Genomic DNA, 19,962 nt, shown 5'->3' with positions numbered 1-19,962 from the left:
CTCTCTCTCTCTCCACAGTTCCCATCCCCTCCAAGCTGAACGGCTCGTCCCTGTCTGCTCTCCACCTCAGTAAGGATGGTCTAGGGATTGGTTCCGTGTCCAACCCAGGGGAGGTGTTCTGCTCCGTCCCCGGCCGCCTCTCCCTCCTCAGCTCCACCTCCAAGTACAAGGTCACCGTGGGGGAGGTGCAGCGACGGCTGGCCCCGCCCGAGTGCCTGAACGCTTCCCTGTTGGGCGGAGTCCTGCGCAGGTGAGAGGGGTGGGGTTTGGAGTTAGGGGTTGGGGAGAGAGAAACAGTGGAGAGGCTTTGCACATGATAATAAATCAAATAAGAATAAGTCTGAACAATAGATATATTCATGTATTCTGAACCATAGAATATATTATTTGTCACCCCTGATTGCTTAATGTATCCAGTGAGAAAAATCCCACTCCTCCACAGAGAATGTAATAATGCATACATTATACAAAGCATTTTAAATTCCTCTATTCATTTTTAATGCATCTTTTTTTAATGAACCGCTTCTCCTGTTCGTTGTTCATACATTAGATTACGGTGGTTCATATTTCAAGTCATTGCCTACTATGAAATTCGTCGGCATCATAACTGTAGAAAAGGGGTAAAAAGCAATGGAATCCTAAAACGTCTTCTATATTTAAGATGTCTTGAGGTGTCTTCAAGATGCGTCCATAGACATGTCTTCCAGACGTCTTCCCATTTTAACACGTCTCCAGACGTCTTTATTGACAGGTCTTAAGATGTCTCAGGACGTGATGATGGCTGGGTATGAAATGAAACCCTCAAGTGGCAGCAGCACTAGACTATGGCCATGGGGACACTCAGTGAGCAGCCAGGAACTAGGCTCAGTGGTTTTGTTACGCGGCCACACAGACAGGTCTTTAAAGCTGCTCTCTCTGTCTCCTCTCTCCTCCCTCAGGGCAAAGTCAAAGAATGGTGGGCGCTGTCTGAGAGAGCGTCTGGAAAAGATCGGGCTTAATCTCCCCGCCGGGCGACGCAAGGCCGCCAACGTCACCCTCCTAACAGCTCTAGTCGAGGGTAAGAGGCCCACGGTGACTTGTCGACGTACTGACAGACTCACACAGACACATTTAAACAACAACTCTGGGTAGAGGACATACTTCCCAGTTATCGCATAGTAAAATCTCTGGTAAAATCTACTTCCACTGTGATTCACTTTTCAACAAAAATCTATTTGCACAATTAAATTGAATGTAAAATTGGTAATAAAGTAATAACAAAATAAGTCCCTTTAGTAACATAAACCAATGGTGAATCCTAACAACAGCATCAAACTAAGAGCTGTGTTTTGCCTTATTTCCTGCCGACCTTTCAATTTGACATCCGGTCATTCACTAACCTTTTCTATCTCTTCCCAGGTGAGGCGGTCCACCTGGCCCGTGACTTTGGGTACGTGTGCGAGACGGAGTTCCCTGCCAGAGCGACAGCAGAGTATCTGTGTAGGCAGAGTGACCCCGAGCAGCTTCCCACACGACGCAGTATGCTGCTGGCCACCAAGTGAGTGGCTCATAATCCCCGTCTGGGCCTAGTATACTCTTACAGTAGATAGTCTCACTAATACTGAACAATCTCCAGTATCGCATATACAAACAGATATACATAGTGTGCATTGAGTGAAGGGTAGACACCAACTAAAAAAGATTTTCCGCTCAACTTAAGCAGACGAAGCTATTTAGGAAATGTGTACAGTTTTAATGACAGTGATTTATCGTCCCATTACATTGTTAAATGTTGACCTGAAAATGTTCATGTTTTATTCAAAACTAACAGTCGCATTGAAGAATTCTAACCCTTCTCCTACTTTTTCTCCTCAGGGATATCTGCAAGGAGTTCGTGGACCTGATGTCCCAGGACCGCTCTCCTCTGGGGGCGAGTCGTCCCAACCCCTGTCTGGAGCACGGGGTCCAGAGCAATCTCACCCACTTCAGCCTGCTCACCCACGGCTTCGGTACCCCCGCTATCTGCGCCGCCCTCTCCGCCTTCCAGAGCTACCTGGTGGAGGCCATCAAAATGCTGGACAAGGACCAGGGGGGTGGCAAGGGCCACCACGAGAAGGAGATGAAGCACCGCAAATAGTTAAACCACGTCTTTGGAGGAGAATGGAGATTGGAGGTTGACGGACGGACGGATTTCTCGATTCCATCTTCTCGTAGCCTCCTATATGAAGACAATGACTGAGGTTTCTTTCTGAAATTCCTGCTATGGCCCGATCCCTCACAGGAAAGGGCGTGGTAATGTTTGTACTGTATATGTGTCGGCCACCTCACTCAAAGACGCATGGACTTTTTCTTCTGGGCTGCTGGTTTTCTAGGCAGTGTCCATTTCTAACTGCCAATGACATTTTCTGGATGAGTTCTGGTTTTCTGTCCCTGTCTGACTGTCAAGATGATACCCCGACCTGCATTCGTAGGATCCCCCTCTACTTCCCAAAGAGATACAACTATTTATCTCTATGCTACTTCCCTTCAAGGTCTGTTTGACTGTCTGGACTTGGACCCGCTTTGACAACATCTCGTCACAAGAGATGAGCCATATCCATTACAACCAACTTTCTCAGTTTTGCTTGTTCCTCATCTGGACATTGGATACCGTCCAACTCCACCCCATAGGATGGGCAGTTTGTGTACTACGATTCTATGTGGGTGCTGCTGGGTATTTTTGGGGGTGGGCATGGGGGCGTGGTGTCAGAGGCAGCTATGGTTTGTTTTTTTGTTGAAGGGGAGGGTAGGTGTGGGTAAATTAAGAAAAAAAACGAATCATTTTGTACTTACTGTGTATGTTTATTATTAATGTTATTACTGTTATAATTATTGTATTACGGCATAAATGTAATATATTATTAAAGAATAACTGATGCGGACTGTCTGGGTATTATGTTTTATCATTCACTGTCGATAATGGAGAAAGGATGCTTTTCCTACAGCAATATTTTTTATGTCAATTCAAGGTTTATTCTAATACGTTTATTTATTCAGGAGTTTAATACCTACAAGCCACTGGCCATCAAATAGATATATCTTCAAAATATTAATTGTTTAAAAAAAAGTACAATTTCTGGTGATTAGAAAAGAATATAAAAAATCTCAAGAATCATTTTTTAAGATATTCAATTCAAATATTTACAAAAAAGTTTGCATTTTTTTTGTTGCTAATCATTACAAAAACAGAATATTCTGAAAAAGTAGCAATTCACCACTTATGATTAACCATAGACACACTACCCACCTCGCTTTCTCTCTCTCACACACACAAAATAATTACTGATGCGAACTTGCACCCCGGGGGCCACTCAAAATTCAGAGCCCATTTACGCCAAAGCGACGAGGTGAAAGCGATCCCTAACCATCACAGCGGCAACTGTGTCACCGTGCCAGGCAGCAGCCAGCCCCACCGGTACCTGGGAGACCGCCACGACCCCAGTGCACAACAAACACCACACCTCAGCTCCCGTCGCCCTCCCTCATCTGTTGTTACACCACCTCTCATCACCTGCTCGTTCTCTCTGGTTCTCTCAGGTTCTCTCCATTCTCTACACCTCCTTACCTGCCCCCTCCCTCCATATTACCCCGTGTCAATTCCCCCATCCATCTATCTCCCTGTGACCTGCCCTTCCCTCCCTCCCTCCCTCCCTCTCCCCCTCCCTCTCCAATATCTGACACTCAGCAGGGTTGTTCTCCATCTCTCTGTGCCTCCAGGCAAACATATGCTGCTCTTCCCGTCAGATTCCGGTGTGTTTGGGAGAGGAGGGATTGTTTAATGTTTATTAATCACCTGTCTGTGATACAGGAGGAGAGAGGAGTTGGAGACACACTGGCTTGATGTTCACTACTGTGGCCCAGTTTTCCTATCCAGATGTACAGCAGTTTAGTTTTTCCTGAATGCAGAGGAAAATTAGGGTGATACTTGTTACAGCTAGATAATCAGTGGTGGGAAAAGTACCCAATTGTCATACTTTAGTAAAAGATACCTTAATAGAAAATTAAAAGGGAAAGTTACCCAGTAAAATACTACTTGAGTAAAAGTATCAAAGTACTTGGTTTTAAATATAGTTAAGTTTCAAAAATATAATTTAAAATTGCTTATATTAAGCAAACCAGACAGCAGTTTTTATTTAAATAAATGTTCTCTTGATAATTGTGTGAATTGGACCATTTTCCTGTCCTGCTAAGCATTCAATATGAGTACTTTTGGGTGTCAGGGAAAATGTATGGAGTACAATACACATTTTCTTTAAGAATGTAGTGAAGTAAAATTAAATAGTAAAGTACAGATACCCCAAAAAACTACTTTAGTACTTTACACCACTGTAGGTAAGAGTCAATAGGCTATGTATATAGTATAGAAACATAATACTTAAAATATACTGTGTACAGAATACACATCTGTAAAACTTAAGTATAATTGATTTGGTACTTAACTACAGTAGAAAAAAAGTCATGAAAAGAGCTACATTTAATTTAGGTACATTTAGATGAAAGGTCCATCATTATTATATTATATTTGTATTCATTTCTAATCATACGGCCTTTCACTTTCTCATGGTCGACAATGCACATACAGGACACATACAAACACAGAGGCGCACAAGCACAGATTACAGCGTAAACAAGAGTACACAGCCAGAAGGCTGTTCTCTTTATAGGGGACCCTGAAGAAAGTACTACGAGGACAAAGAGATATCTCAACAGCGCGTCACGTTTTATTGGAACATAAAGAGCAAGGTCTACGGTACAAAAATGTGGGCATTAGGGGTAAGCAGTGAGCGGTCACTTGGTGCCCACAGGGATAAGCTTCTCCAGGTCATGGATGCCGTCCTTGTCAATCAAACGGACGCTGAAGGAGGGCAGGTTGAGGATGAAGCGGTAGTTCAGCTGGAGCGGAAAGAGAGAGCGAGAGAGAGAGAGCGAGAGAGAGCGCGAGAGAGAGCGAGAGAGAGCGAGAGAGAGAGAGAGAGAGTTAGGTCATTAGTCATATACCAATGCAAGTGTATAGGAAAAACAAAGCTATATGCATGTTATGTCTTATGTTCTGTTCATTGAACAGTTCTCGCAAATTGTCATTTTCCTAGTATAAAGACATCTCAATTTGACAAATGAAAGTCACATGCACCCGACTGCTGAGTGTGATTATCCAGTAACATTTCCAAATGTGATGACTTGAAACCAACAAATAGTTTTTATTTTATTTAACTAGGCAAGTGAGTTAAGACAAATTCTTATCTACAATGACGGCCTACAGGGGAACAGCGGGTTAACTGCCATGTTCAGGAGCAGAAGAACATTTTTTTAAAACCTTGTCAGCTCGGGGATTCAATCCAGCATCCTTTCGGTTACTGGCCCAACACTCTAACCACTAGGCTACCTGCCGCCGCATCAAGGTGGTGGTGATGAAGCATGGTGCCGTTATTCAGTTCGCTCTAAACAGATTAAAGATCCGAGCTCACCTCCTCAACGCACTTCTTCAGCAGGTCTACGGCTTCATCCCGAGTCAGATCTGAAGCATGAGAGTGATGAGAGAGACAAGAGAGAGAAATATGGTTAGCTTCACGTCCAGATGAAGTTGAACTTAAATACAAGAACTCGTCAATCATTTAATATTAAATCCCGTTAGAGTGTTGAGAGAGAGAATAGGGGAAACCAACAAGAGGAATGGAACAGAAGATAGTGAGCGACGGAGGCAGAAAGAGGAGGAAAGGGAGAGAGAGATAAAGAGGCCAATAAAATAGAGAAACAGTAAAAGATGTGGAGAGAGAGAGAGAGAGAGAGAGATCCCACCTGGTCTGTAGTAGCGGTCGAGGATAGACAAGGTGAGGTATGCTCCGTGGCCGTGGGCGGCGAAGGGGGCCTTGGCCAGAGCAGACAGGTGATCCATGTAGTAGAGCCCCGGGCCGTCTGTCTCATCAAACCCAGCCAGCAACAGGTTCACATGGTAGGGAGTCTGGTGAGAGAGGAGAGAAGAGGTATGGGTCAGTGAAGATATGGAAAAACAATTGGGATTGTTACGGCGATACTGTCGCCGTATCTTGACATAATCGCGTTATGACAACGTTCTCAAAATGGGGATGTGACGAACGACGATAAACACAAAATTATAACACACGCAATACAATTCTTCGTCCGCATCCAAACAATGTCCTGTTTTCTCTTCCTCTTATCCTCCAAGGTCATCCGAGGTTGGTGTTACGACATTGATCAATAGTCAGTACCATAGAGACTAAAGGATTTAATAATACACCTTCTCTAGCGATTTCTCTCTACGGTCAGCACACTAAACTACCATTGCACAAGCTGGGTGCCAGGCACTTGGAAGCGGCAGTGTGAATAAGAGCACATCAGAAGGCAACTAGAAAGACAGCCAGTAACAGTTTGTTTTCAGCTCGTTCAAACGTCGCTGCTATTAATAATCAGCTTTGATTTGGAAGTTAACAAAAAACGGGAGATAAAACAACAGCAGCACAAGAGAACAGGGAGGGGTGTGAAACTGCCGCAACCTGGAGGGGGGGGTAGATGGTAGACGGGTTGGAGGGGGCTGGAGGGGGGTTAGCTGGGTTGGAGAGGACTGAGGAAGGGTGTTAGGTGGGTTGGAGAGGACTGAGGAAGGGTGTTAGGGGGGTTGGAGAGGACTGAGGAAGGGTGTTAGGTGGGTTGGAGAGGACTGAGGAAGGGTGTTAGGTGGGTTGGAGAGGACTGAGGGGGATAGGTGGGTTGGAGAGGACTGAGGGGTGTTAGGTGGGTTGGAGAGGACTGGGGGGGGTTAGGTGGGAGGGGTGTTGGAGAGGACTGGGGGGGGGTCGTGGTGTCACTGGCAGTGTGACATCTGCTGGGAAACGGACCCCCGCTGCTCCCTCCATCACCCCCCCCACTCCCGCCTTCACCCTATGCCCTGGAGTAATGCCAGGGCTCATTAAAAACTTCTGAAGTAGTCTCCCTCCTTCCCTCTCCCTTAAAATTACTTTATACCCTTCTAGCCACTTCATTTCAATGAGCTCTTCTCCGCGTTCGCAATACTCCCCTTTCACCATCCTCCCTCCTTGTTATAATCCCTCTATCAGGACAAATTGAAGTTCCAGAAAGCGGTCATGGCGCCGCACCCTGGTTTGACGGTTGACAATTGCGGAGTTTCCGGTTCAAATGAGTTAAACACACTTGACGCTATGAAAACGAATGTTACAATTCAGCAGCTAAGCTCTGCATATGAACCCAGTCCTAGAGGGAGAGAGACACATTGGATGTCTAATGTGACAACCCCTGAGCTGCAGTAACCTGCTGTAATGTGAACACCTGCCCCAAGTATCAATGCTGTGTATGTGCGAGACCCTTTCTACAGGGGAAAGAAAGGCCGACTTGTCACGCTCCCTGTGGAAAGGGGTTATGTCTCGCCAGGCCATGCCTGAACTCATTGGTTTGCCCCGGGAAACACCCCAGTGGCGTCACCCACACTCACAACACCCGTCTTACAGGTTACGACGTAAAACTACAACGCTGGAGCTGGCATGGAAATAACCCTTCCTCCACACGTCACCTCGGAGGCCACCAGGCTTGTTAAATCCAGCACCTGAACTCAGGCCAAGTCCCAAACACATGTCTTCAAAAGAACCTCATCACACACACACACACCAGAGAGATGGGGTGTCCAACGGTATTAGGCATTCAACTAAAAAGAAGGATGTATGGTTGGGTCTGGTGATGAACGAAGTGAACCGTGGTAAATCCACCCCGCTCGCTCTCCCTCTCGTCTTCCGCGTGCCAGCGCTCCCTCCCCTCTCTCCTTCCCTCCCCCTCTCTTTGCACCGTGCCTCAGGACATGTTCTCTTTATTGGCATTTCCCCTCAATCTGCTGTATTAATTGTTCATCTGTGCTGGAACAGGGGAGTCATGTGCAATATGGCACTAGTAATTATTTGTGCCCGCGCTGTACTTAAAAACAAAAACCCCATATGCAACACTAGCACCAGACAAACTGTTGCCGTAGCCTTTTTGCTAAATCTTTAAATAAGCAGGAGGGCTCACTTGTTCTTTGGGATACAACCCAAGAGGCTACATACGACTGAGATAATGGTTTACAAAACAGAGAAAGCCTGTCTGAAACAAGAACAGTGGCTGTGCTGTCCATTTTAAGAATAGAGTTTTTGAAATACATAATGCAGTTGACTTCAGGCTGCCCTTCTCTCACACCATCTCTGACGCTTGGTGCTCGCACCTGGGGTTAGCGAGAGGCCCAGTTGTTATTCTGAATTCCTGGTAGGTACACAGTGCACCCCCCCCCAATGCCAAGCTCCATCACCACCACTCATCCCCTGACGTTTTCCAACCACAAGAGACATCCTCTTCACTTAACAGCTTCGCGACCCTCCACTCAGGTGGACGAGAGAGAGAGAAACATTCAGAAATGTTCCCGGAACAAGTGGAAAACTTGTTTATATAACATATGTGCATGTCCAAATACTCTGGGGTGGGTGTGAATTGGAGAGCGCGGCTGAAGGAAGGTGTGGGATGTCGAGGAGAAACTGTTTGGAAGCCCTGCGAGAACTGAGAACAGAGTACGGATATCCAATATACATAAACAAGGATATATGTACCACAGGGTAAAAAAGAAAAAAAAATGGTTTTACAGCCTTTGGGCAGGCATGAATTTCAGAATATTTTATAATGTTATCCAATATCTAAAGCACATATTGAACCAGTAGAAGCCCAACTGTAACACCGACTCTCGCTTGCACACGCCCTTCTGTGCCGTGTTGACTTCTGGGCCTTGTTCAAATCCCTCGGGACTGCCCCCTTTCTAGCCTCCCTCTCTCTCTCCCTCCCTCCCTCGGCTCCCCCCTCCTTGTGTCCCACATTCCCTCCTCAGCCCCACTAATTGTTTTTTGTAATTATTTTCATCCTTCTGCTATTGTGACAGGCAGCGGCTGCACTATTCCTAACATATTAACCTCGCCGCAACCATACAGATACGAGGGGACTTGACTCGGATGTCCTTCCCACACTTTCCTTCTGGCACACATACAAACTTCATACACACACGCGTTCAATGCTTCACACCGGGGAGTGGTAGGACAGGGACCCGGCGGGCTGCGTTTTGTTTCTGCCGCAGGTGTTGCCTGCCCTTGAGACTGGAACGACACTTAGGCCACCTCACAACATATTGACAACAGTCTCTGGATCAGTCAAAATAAAGTCGTTGCCCACATCTCAGAGTGATATAGTAGAGGTACACAACGGAGACAAGACGCGTGTAACTTGTGCTACACTAGCGCGGCATGACAGCAGTAGTTTTTTGTTGTTGTTAGCCGCTTCACTGGAAGAGGCAGGCATCCTTGCTTGTGCCCAGTTTTCCTCGAAAAACAACGGGAATGTCTCGCGCTCCGCAAAAGTTAAGTGTCGCGGGGTCCGTTAGACTGAATTCCGACCTGAATGTGACATAGTAGGGACGTCAAACAGCCCGCTGCACAGACCCTACGGACGCTCTAGTCCAGAGCTCCTGGTAAAATGTAGCTTAGGAGCATTCCCCTGTCCTTGCATTTATGGCAGTGTAAATTGTAGTTATATCATATATTAAGTACTAATCCGTTAAATTAAACACTGAACTTGAACCCTGTAAGAATCCTGGATCTAGCTGTTGGACAGTTTTTTGTTGTATATAGATCTCAGAAATACAGTATAACTACGTAACATTTCTTGTCTCCTTATGTTACGGGGTAAAAACAGTTTTCATGGGCACACAAACCCCCAAAAATGTATGCAATTGGAAAATCTAATGTTTCTAACCGAAAGAGTCACCTGACCCTGATACTTAAAACCTAAATCAATAATGTCATTAATGTGGTTCTTCAATAATGATACATAATATTTGCTGGATGCGCATTTGGTGTTGAGCTGTTTAACTAGGTGGCTGCAGGTAGCCTAGTGGTTAGAGCGCTGGACTAGTAGGGTGCAAGTTAGAATCCCCGAGCTGACAAGGTAAAAATCTGTCGTTCTGCCCCTGAACAAGGCAGTTAACCCACTGTTCCTAGGCCGTCATTGTAAATAAGAATTTGTTCTTAACTGACTTGCCTAATTAAATAAAGGTAAAAAAAAATATATATGACATTGTGATATTTTCACACGTCTTATCCTGGAAATACTTTTCTGAATGACAGTCAAGTGACCAATAGCTGTTTGAATATCACAACAGCCCAGGTGCTGGAATAAAGGTGGTGACTGAGGAATGTCCAGAATATTAATATGCCTCATTTGTTACGCCGGTGAAGTCAGTTGTGCCTGGATCCACGTTGGATCTAATATCCCTAGCGTATTGATGTTGATCATCTGTTCTCTGCTTGGTTTTTCAGCAGGGAGTCGTTAGATTTAACAGAGAAAGCGGCAAGGTAATGGGTTTCTGTTTTCATGTTTTTTGCGCCTCGATTAGACACGGAGTACACTGTGCGCAACACCCAACGTTATTCCTATTAGTTATTATGTATATAAAGATGACAAATTACATAGCCTAGTAGATCTGGTAATGAAATAACATGACAAATACATTTTGGTTTCCATGTTACACCTGCAATTTTAAAAACAATACAAGGGGCTTGAAGTAGCCCAGGCTACTTGAACTTGGAGCTCAGAAATTCAAATACTGGAATAAACATACCTTGAAAATCAGACATTTACTAAAGTTGGTGCTTGAGAAGTCCTTGTAATTATTGTAGCCAAAAGGGTCTCCTGCTCCCTTATAATTATTTGCGATTTCATTTTAATATTTTTTTTTTGAGAGAGAGAGATGTGGCCAGCCGTTTCTATTGAAAGGTGTTGCGGTAAAACTATGTGTAGTTTTGAGGACGACAACATCGAATGCTGGCTTCAACTTGGCTTCCTATACAAATCCCTCCATTACAAAAGGGAACATGGTTCTTGGTTGGTTGCTCATTAAAAAAGTGATGTTGAGATTAATGCTACAGCTATTCATGGATTTATTATGTGTCCCTGTGTCGGCCACATAGGCTACAGAAAAATCTCCATGCATGCATCCAATTTATTTAGTCAAGCAACTCCACATTCTCACATAATTTAAAATGTAATAATAATTTGAATATCAATGCATTGGCAAGGCCTAAAAATGCATTATTCTTAAAGTGGTAATGGACTACTTTATTTTTTTTACACTTTTTTGGGGGGGGGGGGGGTCTAAGTCTTATGTAGAATTATATAAAAATTACAATTAAGTGCTTGAAGACGTCCTTGAATTTGACTTGCCAATGTCTGTATGAGCCCTGCTTAAATGATGTATAATCCTGGGCCAATGTGCATATATTCCTCTAAGTACACATGTGGAACTGGATAAAAATCTGTTTTGTTTATCCCAATGTCACACATCGGCCCCAGGATTTATAGAAAAACCCCTATGCAAAGCCCTCACTCAGAAACTTTCTCCAGCGTACCTGCAAGCTGAAAATCTTTGCATGTGTGTGTTTCGGCTACCTGCACCTCCAAAGCATAGGCCACTGTACTGACGTTACAAGCTTGATTCAGTAGACAGAGAGAGAGCTTTTTGATTAGCTAGACATGTATGGAATAACTTTTTCAACGCTAGTTAAGGATACTATAGGCCTAGTTATCACGTTTCACATTGGATTAATTAACTACAAAAAGGTAGGATGGATTTTTAATTCTGGTGCGCTCTGCACACATAAGCTTGTTAGCTAGCTAGCTCGCTCAAGCTTGTTAGCTAGCTATCGCTCAAAGGACATTCAAAGTTCCTCTATAGAAACAGCTCCCCCTAAGTATAATTCTGTGGACCTAACTCATATAATACATGTCATAACAAGATGCACAGCGCTTCAAGCCGCCTTCTCTACCCTCTCTCGCGCTCTCAAGCCATTTGCTACACGTGTACGTCTATCACGCATGTAAACAACTAGCTTGTCTGAACGATCCGCACTGATTGGTGAAGTAATGCAATGAGCAAAAAGTAAAATACTGTTGATTTCACAGGTTAAAAAAATCTACGATATAAGCTGGTATTTTTTTTGCTGGTCAGCACATTGGAATGACAGGGGGGTTCTGTTCAGAACTAAACGATTGGAAAATTATTTTGGTTCCAACCAGTTTAAAACAGATCAATATCTTTGGTTTTGTCATACTGGGGGTTGCAAGACTTCGAATGCAATTATGATTTTCTTTATGAAATGACACTGATAATTCGGGGGGTCTCTGTATAAAAGTCGCCGGCCACACACCAATACTCAGATTTGACAGTCAAACTATCACTTAAATAGCAGCCAACTGTTGTCACTGTTGGTATCCTACGGTGGGTCGTGATTCATTGAAGATAAGCAAAGAAAAAATATATATATATATATATTTTCCGCGATGGCAGCCTCCTGAAATCAACATCCACCATTCCAAAATATAGAGTGAGTGAAATGTATGCATTCACTACTGTAAGTTGCTCTGGATAAGAGCGTCTGCTAAATGACTAAAAATGTAAAATAGATAGGAGCCTTACAGGCTGACTACAGTGCTCGCGTCGCATACGCGAGTGTTGCAAAAATAAATGTAGAAATCTATATTATTCAATTATTGCGCCAACGAGTGTCTGCGTTGCCAAGGGCTAAAATAGAAGTCAGTTCTATTTGTGACGCAGATCGCGCTGCAAGTCCTGTCTCTCCCATCTCCTCATTGGTTTATAGAAGCAGGTACCCACGTGCCATCTCCTTATTGGTTATACCCACGTGGGTGTCTGAAAGAAGAACGAGGTCGGTGGCGGTAATGCACCTAATTTATGAAAGTTGCCAATCGCAATATAAAGTCAAGAGAAGAAAAAGCCTGGAAGAAAGAGAGATGACTAGAAACGATTACCGTTTATGAGTGGATTAATTGGCGGGGTAGAGGACCTTGTGCATTTCAGGTAAAATAACTCAATGTTTATATCCAAGGACAAATTAGCTAGCAACAGCAAGCTAGCTAAATAGGACAAATTAGCTAGCACCTGCAAGCTAACTAGCTAAATTGCCATAAATGTTTCATGCTTTTCGACCTGTCCCCAAATGAATATAATTCGTTCAGAGTTAGTTTTGATAATACCACACCACTGCGTGCGCGTGCATTGCAAAATAAATGTACACATACGTGTTATTCAATCATTGCACCCACACTGCTTGCGCGCCAACGAGCGTCTGCATTGCCAAGCGCTAAATTAGAAGTCAGTTGTATTTGTGACGCTGAATGCGGTGGAAGTCCCGTCTCTCCAATCTCCTCATTGGTTTATAGAAGCGTATACCCACGTGCCATCTCCTCATTGGTTATACCCACGTGGGTGATTGAAAGGTGAACTGATGTCGGTCTGTTCTGATAATACACCTTATTATGAAAGTTAGATGCCAATCGCCATATAAAGTCCAAAGGAAAAAAAGCCTGGAAGGAGGAGAGATGACTAGAAACGTTTCGGTTGACTGTTTTGTATGTGGATTAATTGTCGGTTTAGAGGACCGTGTGCATTTCAGGTAAAATGCCAACCCAATGTTTAAATCCCAGGACAACTTAGCTAGCAACAGCAAGCTAGCTAAATAGGTCAAATTAGCTAGCAACTGCAAGCCAGCTAGCTAGCTAGCTAAATTGCCATTAATGATTAATGCTTTTCGACCGGTCCCCAAATTAATATAATTGGTTCAGAGTTTGTTTTGATATTTCAACCTGCGTAGTATCCTGATCGTGTCTGGTGTGGGGGGTACAAAATCAACATGTACGCGTTCGGTTTGGTCAGCATGTTAGTTTTAATAGGACATGCAACCTCATCTCCACCCCTCTCGCGCAATTGATCAACGTGATAATAGATTTTTATTTTACCAGGTAAATTGACTGAGGACACATTCTCATTTACATCAACGACCTGGGGAATAGTTACAGGAGAGAGGAGGGGGGATGAATAAACCAATTGCAAACTGGGGATGATTAGGTGACCATGATGGTATGAGGTTTTAGGAATATATACTGAACAAAAATATAAAACGCAACATGTAAAGTGTTGGTCCCATGTTTCACGAGCTACAATAAAAGGTCCCAGAAATGTTCCATACGCACAAGAGGCTTATTCCTCTCAATTTATGTGCACAAATTTGTTTACATCCCTGTTAGTGAGCATTTCTCCTTTGTCAAGATAATCCCATCCACCTGACAGGTGTGGCATAACAAGAAACGGCTTAAACGGCATGACCATTACACAGGTAAATACCCACTAAAATGTGCAGTTTTGTCACAACACAATGCAACAGATGTCTGAAGTTGAGGGAGCGTGAAATTGGCATGTTGACTGCAGGAATGTCCCCCAGAGCTTTTGCCGGGGGTAAGTGAATTTTCATTTATCTACCACAAGCCACCTCCAATGTCATTTTAGAGAATTTGGCAGTACATCACAACCACAGACCACGTGTAATCACACCAGCCCCGGACGTCCACATCCGGCTTCTTAAGGGGCTATGTGGGACGCTAGCGTGCCACCCGTGGTGCACCCTATCAACAGCAGGTGCATTTCAAGAGCGGCAAATTTGAAACCAAATAAATGTCAAAATTCAAATTTTTCAAACATACAACTATCTTACACCCTTTGAAAGATAAACATCTCCTTAATCTAACCACGTTTTACGATTTCAAAAAGGTTTTACGGCGAAAGCATAAAGTTAGATTATGTTAGGAGAGTACATTGACAATAGCTGTGTGTAATGTTTTGTCAATTCAAAGACAGGGTCACCAAAACCATAAAACCAGCTAAAATGATGCACTAACCTTTTACAATCTCCATCAGATGACACTCCTAGGACATTATGTTAGACAATGCATGCATTTTTAGTTCTATCAAGTTCATATTTATATCCAAAAACAGCGTTTTACTATGGCATTGATGTTGAGGAAATCGTTTCCCTCCAATAACCGGCAGTCAAGTCAGCGTCACAAATTAAATAATTAAAATTAGAAAACATTGGTAAAATATTATATTGTCATTTAAAGAATTATAGATTTACATCTCTTGAACGCAATCAACTTGCCAGATTTAAAAATAACCTTACTGGGAAATCACACTTTGCAATAATCTGAGCACTGCGCCCAGAAAAATATGCTTTGCTATACAGACAAACGGCCATGTTGGAGAGATCTAAAATCGAAAATACTATGTAAATAATCCATTACCTTTGATTCTCTTCATCAGATGTCACTTCCCGGAATCCCAGGTCCATAACGAATGTAGTTTTGTTCAAAAAAGCTCATCATTTATATCCAAAAAGATCCGTGTTGTTAGCACATGATCTAAGCCAGCCGGACTTCTCGTCATGAACGAGGGGAAAAAATATATTTACGTTCGTTCAAACATGTCAAACGTTGTATAGCATAAATCATTAGGGCCTTTTTTAACCAGAACATTAATAATATTCAAGGTGGACGAATGCATTCTCTTTTAAAACGTTTTGGAACGAGGGTACCCAACATGACCTCGCGCCAGAGTCTAATCGGCCATCACCGTTCCAAGGCTCTTGTTCGGTCAGATCTCATAGTAGAAGATTCAAAACACTTTGTAAAGGCTGGTGACATCTAGTGGAAGCAATAGGAAGTGCCAAAACATTAATCAGCCCCTGTGTGTTTCAATGGCATAGGCTTAAAGGTAATTCAACACATCAGGTATCCACTTCCTGTCAGAAAATGTCTCAGGGTTTTGCCTGCCAAATGAGTTCTGTTATACTCACAGACACCATTCAAACAGTTTTGGAAACTTTAGGGTGTTTTCTATCCATATATAATAAGTATATGCATATTCTAGTTACTGGGTAGGATTAGTAACCAGATTAAATCGGGTACATTTTTTTATCCAGCCGTGCAAATACTGCCCCTTAGCCCCAACAGGTTAACCTGCGGGATCGTCTGAGACTAGTCAACCCGATAGCTGATGAAACTGAGGAGTATTTCTGTCTGGAATAAAGACCTTTTGTATGTGGGGGGATCATTCTGATTGGCTGGGCCTGGCTCCCCAGTGGTTGGATTTCACATAACTGGGCAGGGGTGCAGACATGTGTGGGCCTGGGAGGGTATAGCACCACCCCTTGGGAGCCAGGCCATGGCTGCGCCCCTGCCCAGTTATGTGAAATCCATAGATTAGGGCCTAATTCATTTCTTTCAATTGACTGATTTCCTTATATGAACCTAAACTCAGTAAAATCATTGAAATTATTGCATGTTGCGTTTATATTTTTGATCAGTATAAATTTAACTTTCAACATTAGCTTCCAATGATATTGTATTTATTCGGGTAAAAACTGCTGAATGAGTCCAAAAATGTGCTGTGATTGATTTATGTTGACGACATACCAGAAATCACCAAAATGGGTTTGCCCAGCCAAGACACAGGCTAAGTGGCAATAGTCTGTTATATCTGGAGTATTTCTCCTGTCTTATCCGGTGTCCTGTGTGTATTTAAGTACGCCCTCTCTAATTCTCTCTCTCGGAGGACCTGAGCCCTAGGACCATGCCTCATGACTACCTGGCATGATGACTCCTTGCTGTCCCCAGTCCACCTGGCCGTGATGCTGCTCCAGTTTCAACTGTTCTGCCTGCGGCTATGGAACCCTGACCTGTTCACCGGATGTGCTACCTGTCCCAGACCTGCTGTTTTCAACTCTCTAGAGACTGCAGGAGCGGTAGAGATACTCTCAATGATCAGCTATGAAAAGCCATCTGACATTTACTCTTGAGGTGCTGACTTGTTGCACCCTCGACAACTACTGTGATTATTATTATTTGACCATGCTGGTCATTTATGAACATTTGAACATCTTGGCCATGTTCTGTTATAACCACCACCCGGCACAGCCAGAAGAGGACTGGCCACCCCTCATAGCCTGGTTCCTCTCTAGGTTTCTTCCTAGGTTTTGGCCTTTCTAGGGAGTTTTTCCTAGCCACCATGCTTCTACACCTGCATTAATTGCTGTTTGGGGTTTTAGGCTGGGTTTCTGTACAGCACTTTGAGATATCAGCTGATGTAAGAAGGGCTATATAAATAAATTTGATTTGATTCAATAGCACAGAGCAACTTTGGAGTATCTGCTACATTGGAAAGAAATAAAAGCATTGGTCCACATTAAATAATTACCCTGCTTCGAAGGTAGTCTGCAAGGTTCTTGCGTGTGAAGTTGGCTGCTGCTGTTGGACTGAGTTCATAACCTGAAAGAGTCAAAATGAAAGGAAAGCCTCATCAGATGTCACCACAGGGTAGCACATAATCGGGGAAAAAAACATTCATAAGTAAAATGTCCAATCAATATTCGCAACGAGTATTGAATGCACATATGTCAGTAGAGGTGGCATGAGTAGTACTAGGCCATCTTTATTTTGACACCAGAGAAACAATAAATGGGTGGCACTTACCATTCCTCATTTTGTATAGCTGAATATTCTTCTGAATGTACTCTGCAAACTGTACTGTGTCTCCTGCCTCTCCCACACAAAGCAACAGAATCTTATCGCTCAGCTTGAACATCTTGTCCTGGTCTGAGGGCGATAGACATGGTGTTAGTTATTTAATCACATACGCACTCCAGTGACGTGGAAATAAAACCAAATAATACATACTTGAAGTTATTTTGATTACAAATAGCTCTAATCGTTCAGATTTTTCTTACTTAGAGGAAAATATTGCAAGTCATTTCGATAATAATCTGGGCCTGCTAGTGTGTGCGCTCCTTGCTGACTTTCACTTTCACAATTGAATGAAGCTAGTTAGCAAGATGGCTAGCCTTTTTAGGTAGCTAGCGCAAATCTGCAAATCTGTTTGTGGACATGCAAGTTAACAAGCTTACTAGCTCGTCCAACAGGATTGTTACCACACAAACGTTGGTGATAACTGGAAGCCAAATCAATTCGGTAGCTAGTGTCCGCTTTTCTGATCTCGATTTATTGGCCAGGGAGGAAGCGTGCTAGCTAATTAGCTCACATAGAAGGTGCTAGCTAGTTTACTAAACTACTGTTAACTCATAACATGTAAACTAGCATGCTTGACTAGCTAGGTAACAACAATTATAATGTTTCAGTAACGTTATATGATTCAAAACACAAATGTATGAGAAATATTTAGGTCATTTTGCTGATTTAACAAATGAGTTCATGGCTAACAAAAGCAGGCTAAATAACGTTAGCTAGCTGGCTAATTTAGCGACTAGCTAACTGCAAACGAGCAATGTCATACCCTGTTTCATTTTAACGATGCTGTGGGCTGCAACATTATCAGCAGCAACTAGGACAAAGTCTTGTCCCTGAATTCCGATCAAATATTCCATACTGTAACTTCCGAGTAACAATTTTGAAGTAAAGTTTTGCCTGAGGAACAACGCAACCTCGTTCGTTTCCTCAGATTACACAGCAAAACTTGAATGAGAGGCGCATAATGTTGACGTCATGAAATATGACATTTTTCTCCTTCTCATGTGACCCAGGTCTTGGGTTTCCACTAGTTACCACAGCCACAAAGTCCGAAATTATTGAAAACAAAAAAACATTAATTTAAGGTTAGGGTTAGGCTTAAAATAATATTTTAAGAAGATAAATTGTAAAAAGGGACGAGGTTTATGACTTTGTAGCTGTGGTAACTAGTGATGACCCAGGTCTGGGTGCTGCCACTGAAAGCCTACTGCAAATGACTGTGGTACAATCTACTGTATCTCTGGAATATACAGACTACTTAATTGTATTGAATTAAATTGGGACGTTTAATAGCCTAAAGCAAGATCAAAGAACAAAGAAACATAAAAAAAACTGTTGAACTCACAGACAGAAAGACACACACACACACACATTCTGCATAAAAGCAAAATTCATTTTTTATAATACATCTTAGATTGTATAATGAATTTGTCTTTTTATTGAGTATGATTTCCATTTGCTTTGGTTTTCAAGTGGGATTGCTCGCTCAGTTTGTTCGGTCCAAACCTCCCAACTCTGTAGCCTGCTGAATGTCAGGTTAGAAAATGATAAACACACAATTTGCAGATGCATTTAAATTGCTTGCAGAAAGTCTTAGCATTACTCATCATTAGTTTTCTGTCTTTTTCTGTCTCCCTGGGCTCTGTAAGCCTCCAGTTTGAGGTCTCTGAAATGCACCTTGTAACATTAGAAATTGCTATGCAGTTGCTCGAGCTCTGACTGTCAGGCACCCTTTGTAGGCTTGTGTATTTTTAACAAGTTATTCATGTCTACTTGTCACAATGAGTGAAAGTTATAGATGTAGAGATGTGAGGAGTTTTTTATGCACAAGCTACATTCAAACTGGGTGCAAGAGTTATTGATTTACAATTCTGATGTGTGTTGGCTTTGTGTGTTGGCAGGCTGACTTTGGAAGCTGGATATTTTATACTCATTTTCATATTTCTCTCTCTCTCTCCCATTATTTCACTCTCGGCAGTTGTCGCTGGTTCAGCTTGACTGCTTCGTTAGGGCTCATCATTTGCATTCAGATTAATTATCTAATTACCGACAAATGTCCGGCGGCCACCCCACACTGCGGCTCGTCAGCTCTGAGCCTGTAATTATTTTAATCATTTACTTTCATCTGGAGCATTCCTGCCATACTCCTGTGTTTAGAGGCCATTCTTAATTACCCTGCCAAGACACTCTTCTCCTCTTTTTGTGAAAGAGAAAGGGAGGGAGAGAAGGAAAGAGAGAGAGAGAGAGAGAGAGAGAGAGAGAGAGAGAGAGAGAGAGAGAGAGAGAGAGAGAGAGAGAGAGGGAAAGAGAGAGAGGGGGAAAGAGAGAGAGGGGGAAAGAGAGAGAGAGAGAGAGAGAGAGAGAGAGAGAGAGGGAAAGAGAGAGAGAGGGAAAGAGAGAGAGGGGGAAAGAGAGAGAGAGCCCAATGGGGACATGATCCAGGAGCACTGACAGCACAGAGGAAGCTCTCTGAGCTCTTCT

General features: G+C 43.1%; 2 protein-coding genes across 5 annotated transcripts in view; one reads left to right on the top strand and one right to left on the bottom strand.

Annotated features, from left to right (window-relative positions):
• The window catches only part of LOC106588479 (transcription factor AP-2-epsilon), an 11,098-nt gene extending 8,198 nt beyond the window's left edge, over positions 1 to 2,900 (top strand). For all 4 annotated transcript variants that reach the window (XM_014177565.2, XM_014177564.2, XM_014177567.2 and 1 more), the window contains exons 4-7: positions 19 to 250; positions 939 to 1,057; positions 1,399 to 1,537; positions 1,855 to 2,900. In XM_014177565.2, the coding sequence (XP_014033040.1) occupies positions 19 to 250; positions 939 to 1,057; positions 1,399 to 1,537; positions 1,855 to 2,116 (752 nt within the window). In that variant the 3' untranslated portion in view covers positions 2,117 to 2,900. The remainder of the gene's footprint in view (positions 1 to 18; positions 251 to 938; positions 1,058 to 1,398; positions 1,538 to 1,854) is intronic.
• Positions 2,901 to 4,717: 1,817 nt separating this feature from the next.
• On the bottom strand, positions 4,718 to 18,493 carry LOC106588490 (proteasome subunit beta type-2). Its single transcript, XM_014177580.2, has 6 exons — positions 18,248 to 18,493; positions 17,431 to 17,553; positions 17,156 to 17,226; positions 5,815 to 5,977; positions 5,484 to 5,533; positions 4,718 to 4,911 (listed from the first exon to the last, which is right to left on the bottom strand). Exons 1-6 carry the CDS (start codon positions 18,336 to 18,338, stop codon positions 4,807 to 4,809), a joined length of 603 nt encoding a protein of 200 aa, XP_014033055.1. The 5' UTR covers positions 18,339 to 18,493; the 3' UTR covers positions 4,718 to 4,806.
• Between the last annotated feature and the right edge of the window lie 1,469 nt (positions 18,494 to 19,962).

Source organism: Salmo salar, chromosome ssa27 (genome assembly GCF_905237065.1).
Source record: "Salmo salar chromosome ssa27, Ssal_v3.1, whole genome shotgun sequence".
In the NCBI taxonomy this organism is placed as follows: Eukaryota; Metazoa; Chordata; class Actinopteri; order Salmoniformes; family Salmonidae; genus Salmo; species Salmo salar.
The sequence above is the reverse complement of the archived record's forward strand: the minus strand, read 5'-3'. Positions and strand labels throughout refer to the sequence as shown.

Bases quoted from the DNA above. Each gene is read 5' to 3' on its own strand.
- LOC106588490 (XM_014177580.2), bottom strand. From the start codon at position 18,338: ATGGAATATTTGATCGGAATTCAGGGACAAGACTTTGTCCTAGTTGCT. The intron at 17,227-17,430 runs GTAAGTGCCACC...TGACTCTTTCAG, and splicing joins GCTATACAAAATGAGGAATG to GTTATGAACTCAGTCCAACA. The intron at 5,978-17,155 runs GTAATTATTTAA...CTCTCTCACCAG, and splicing joins CAGACTACCTTCGAAGCAGG to ACTCCCTACCATGTGAACCT.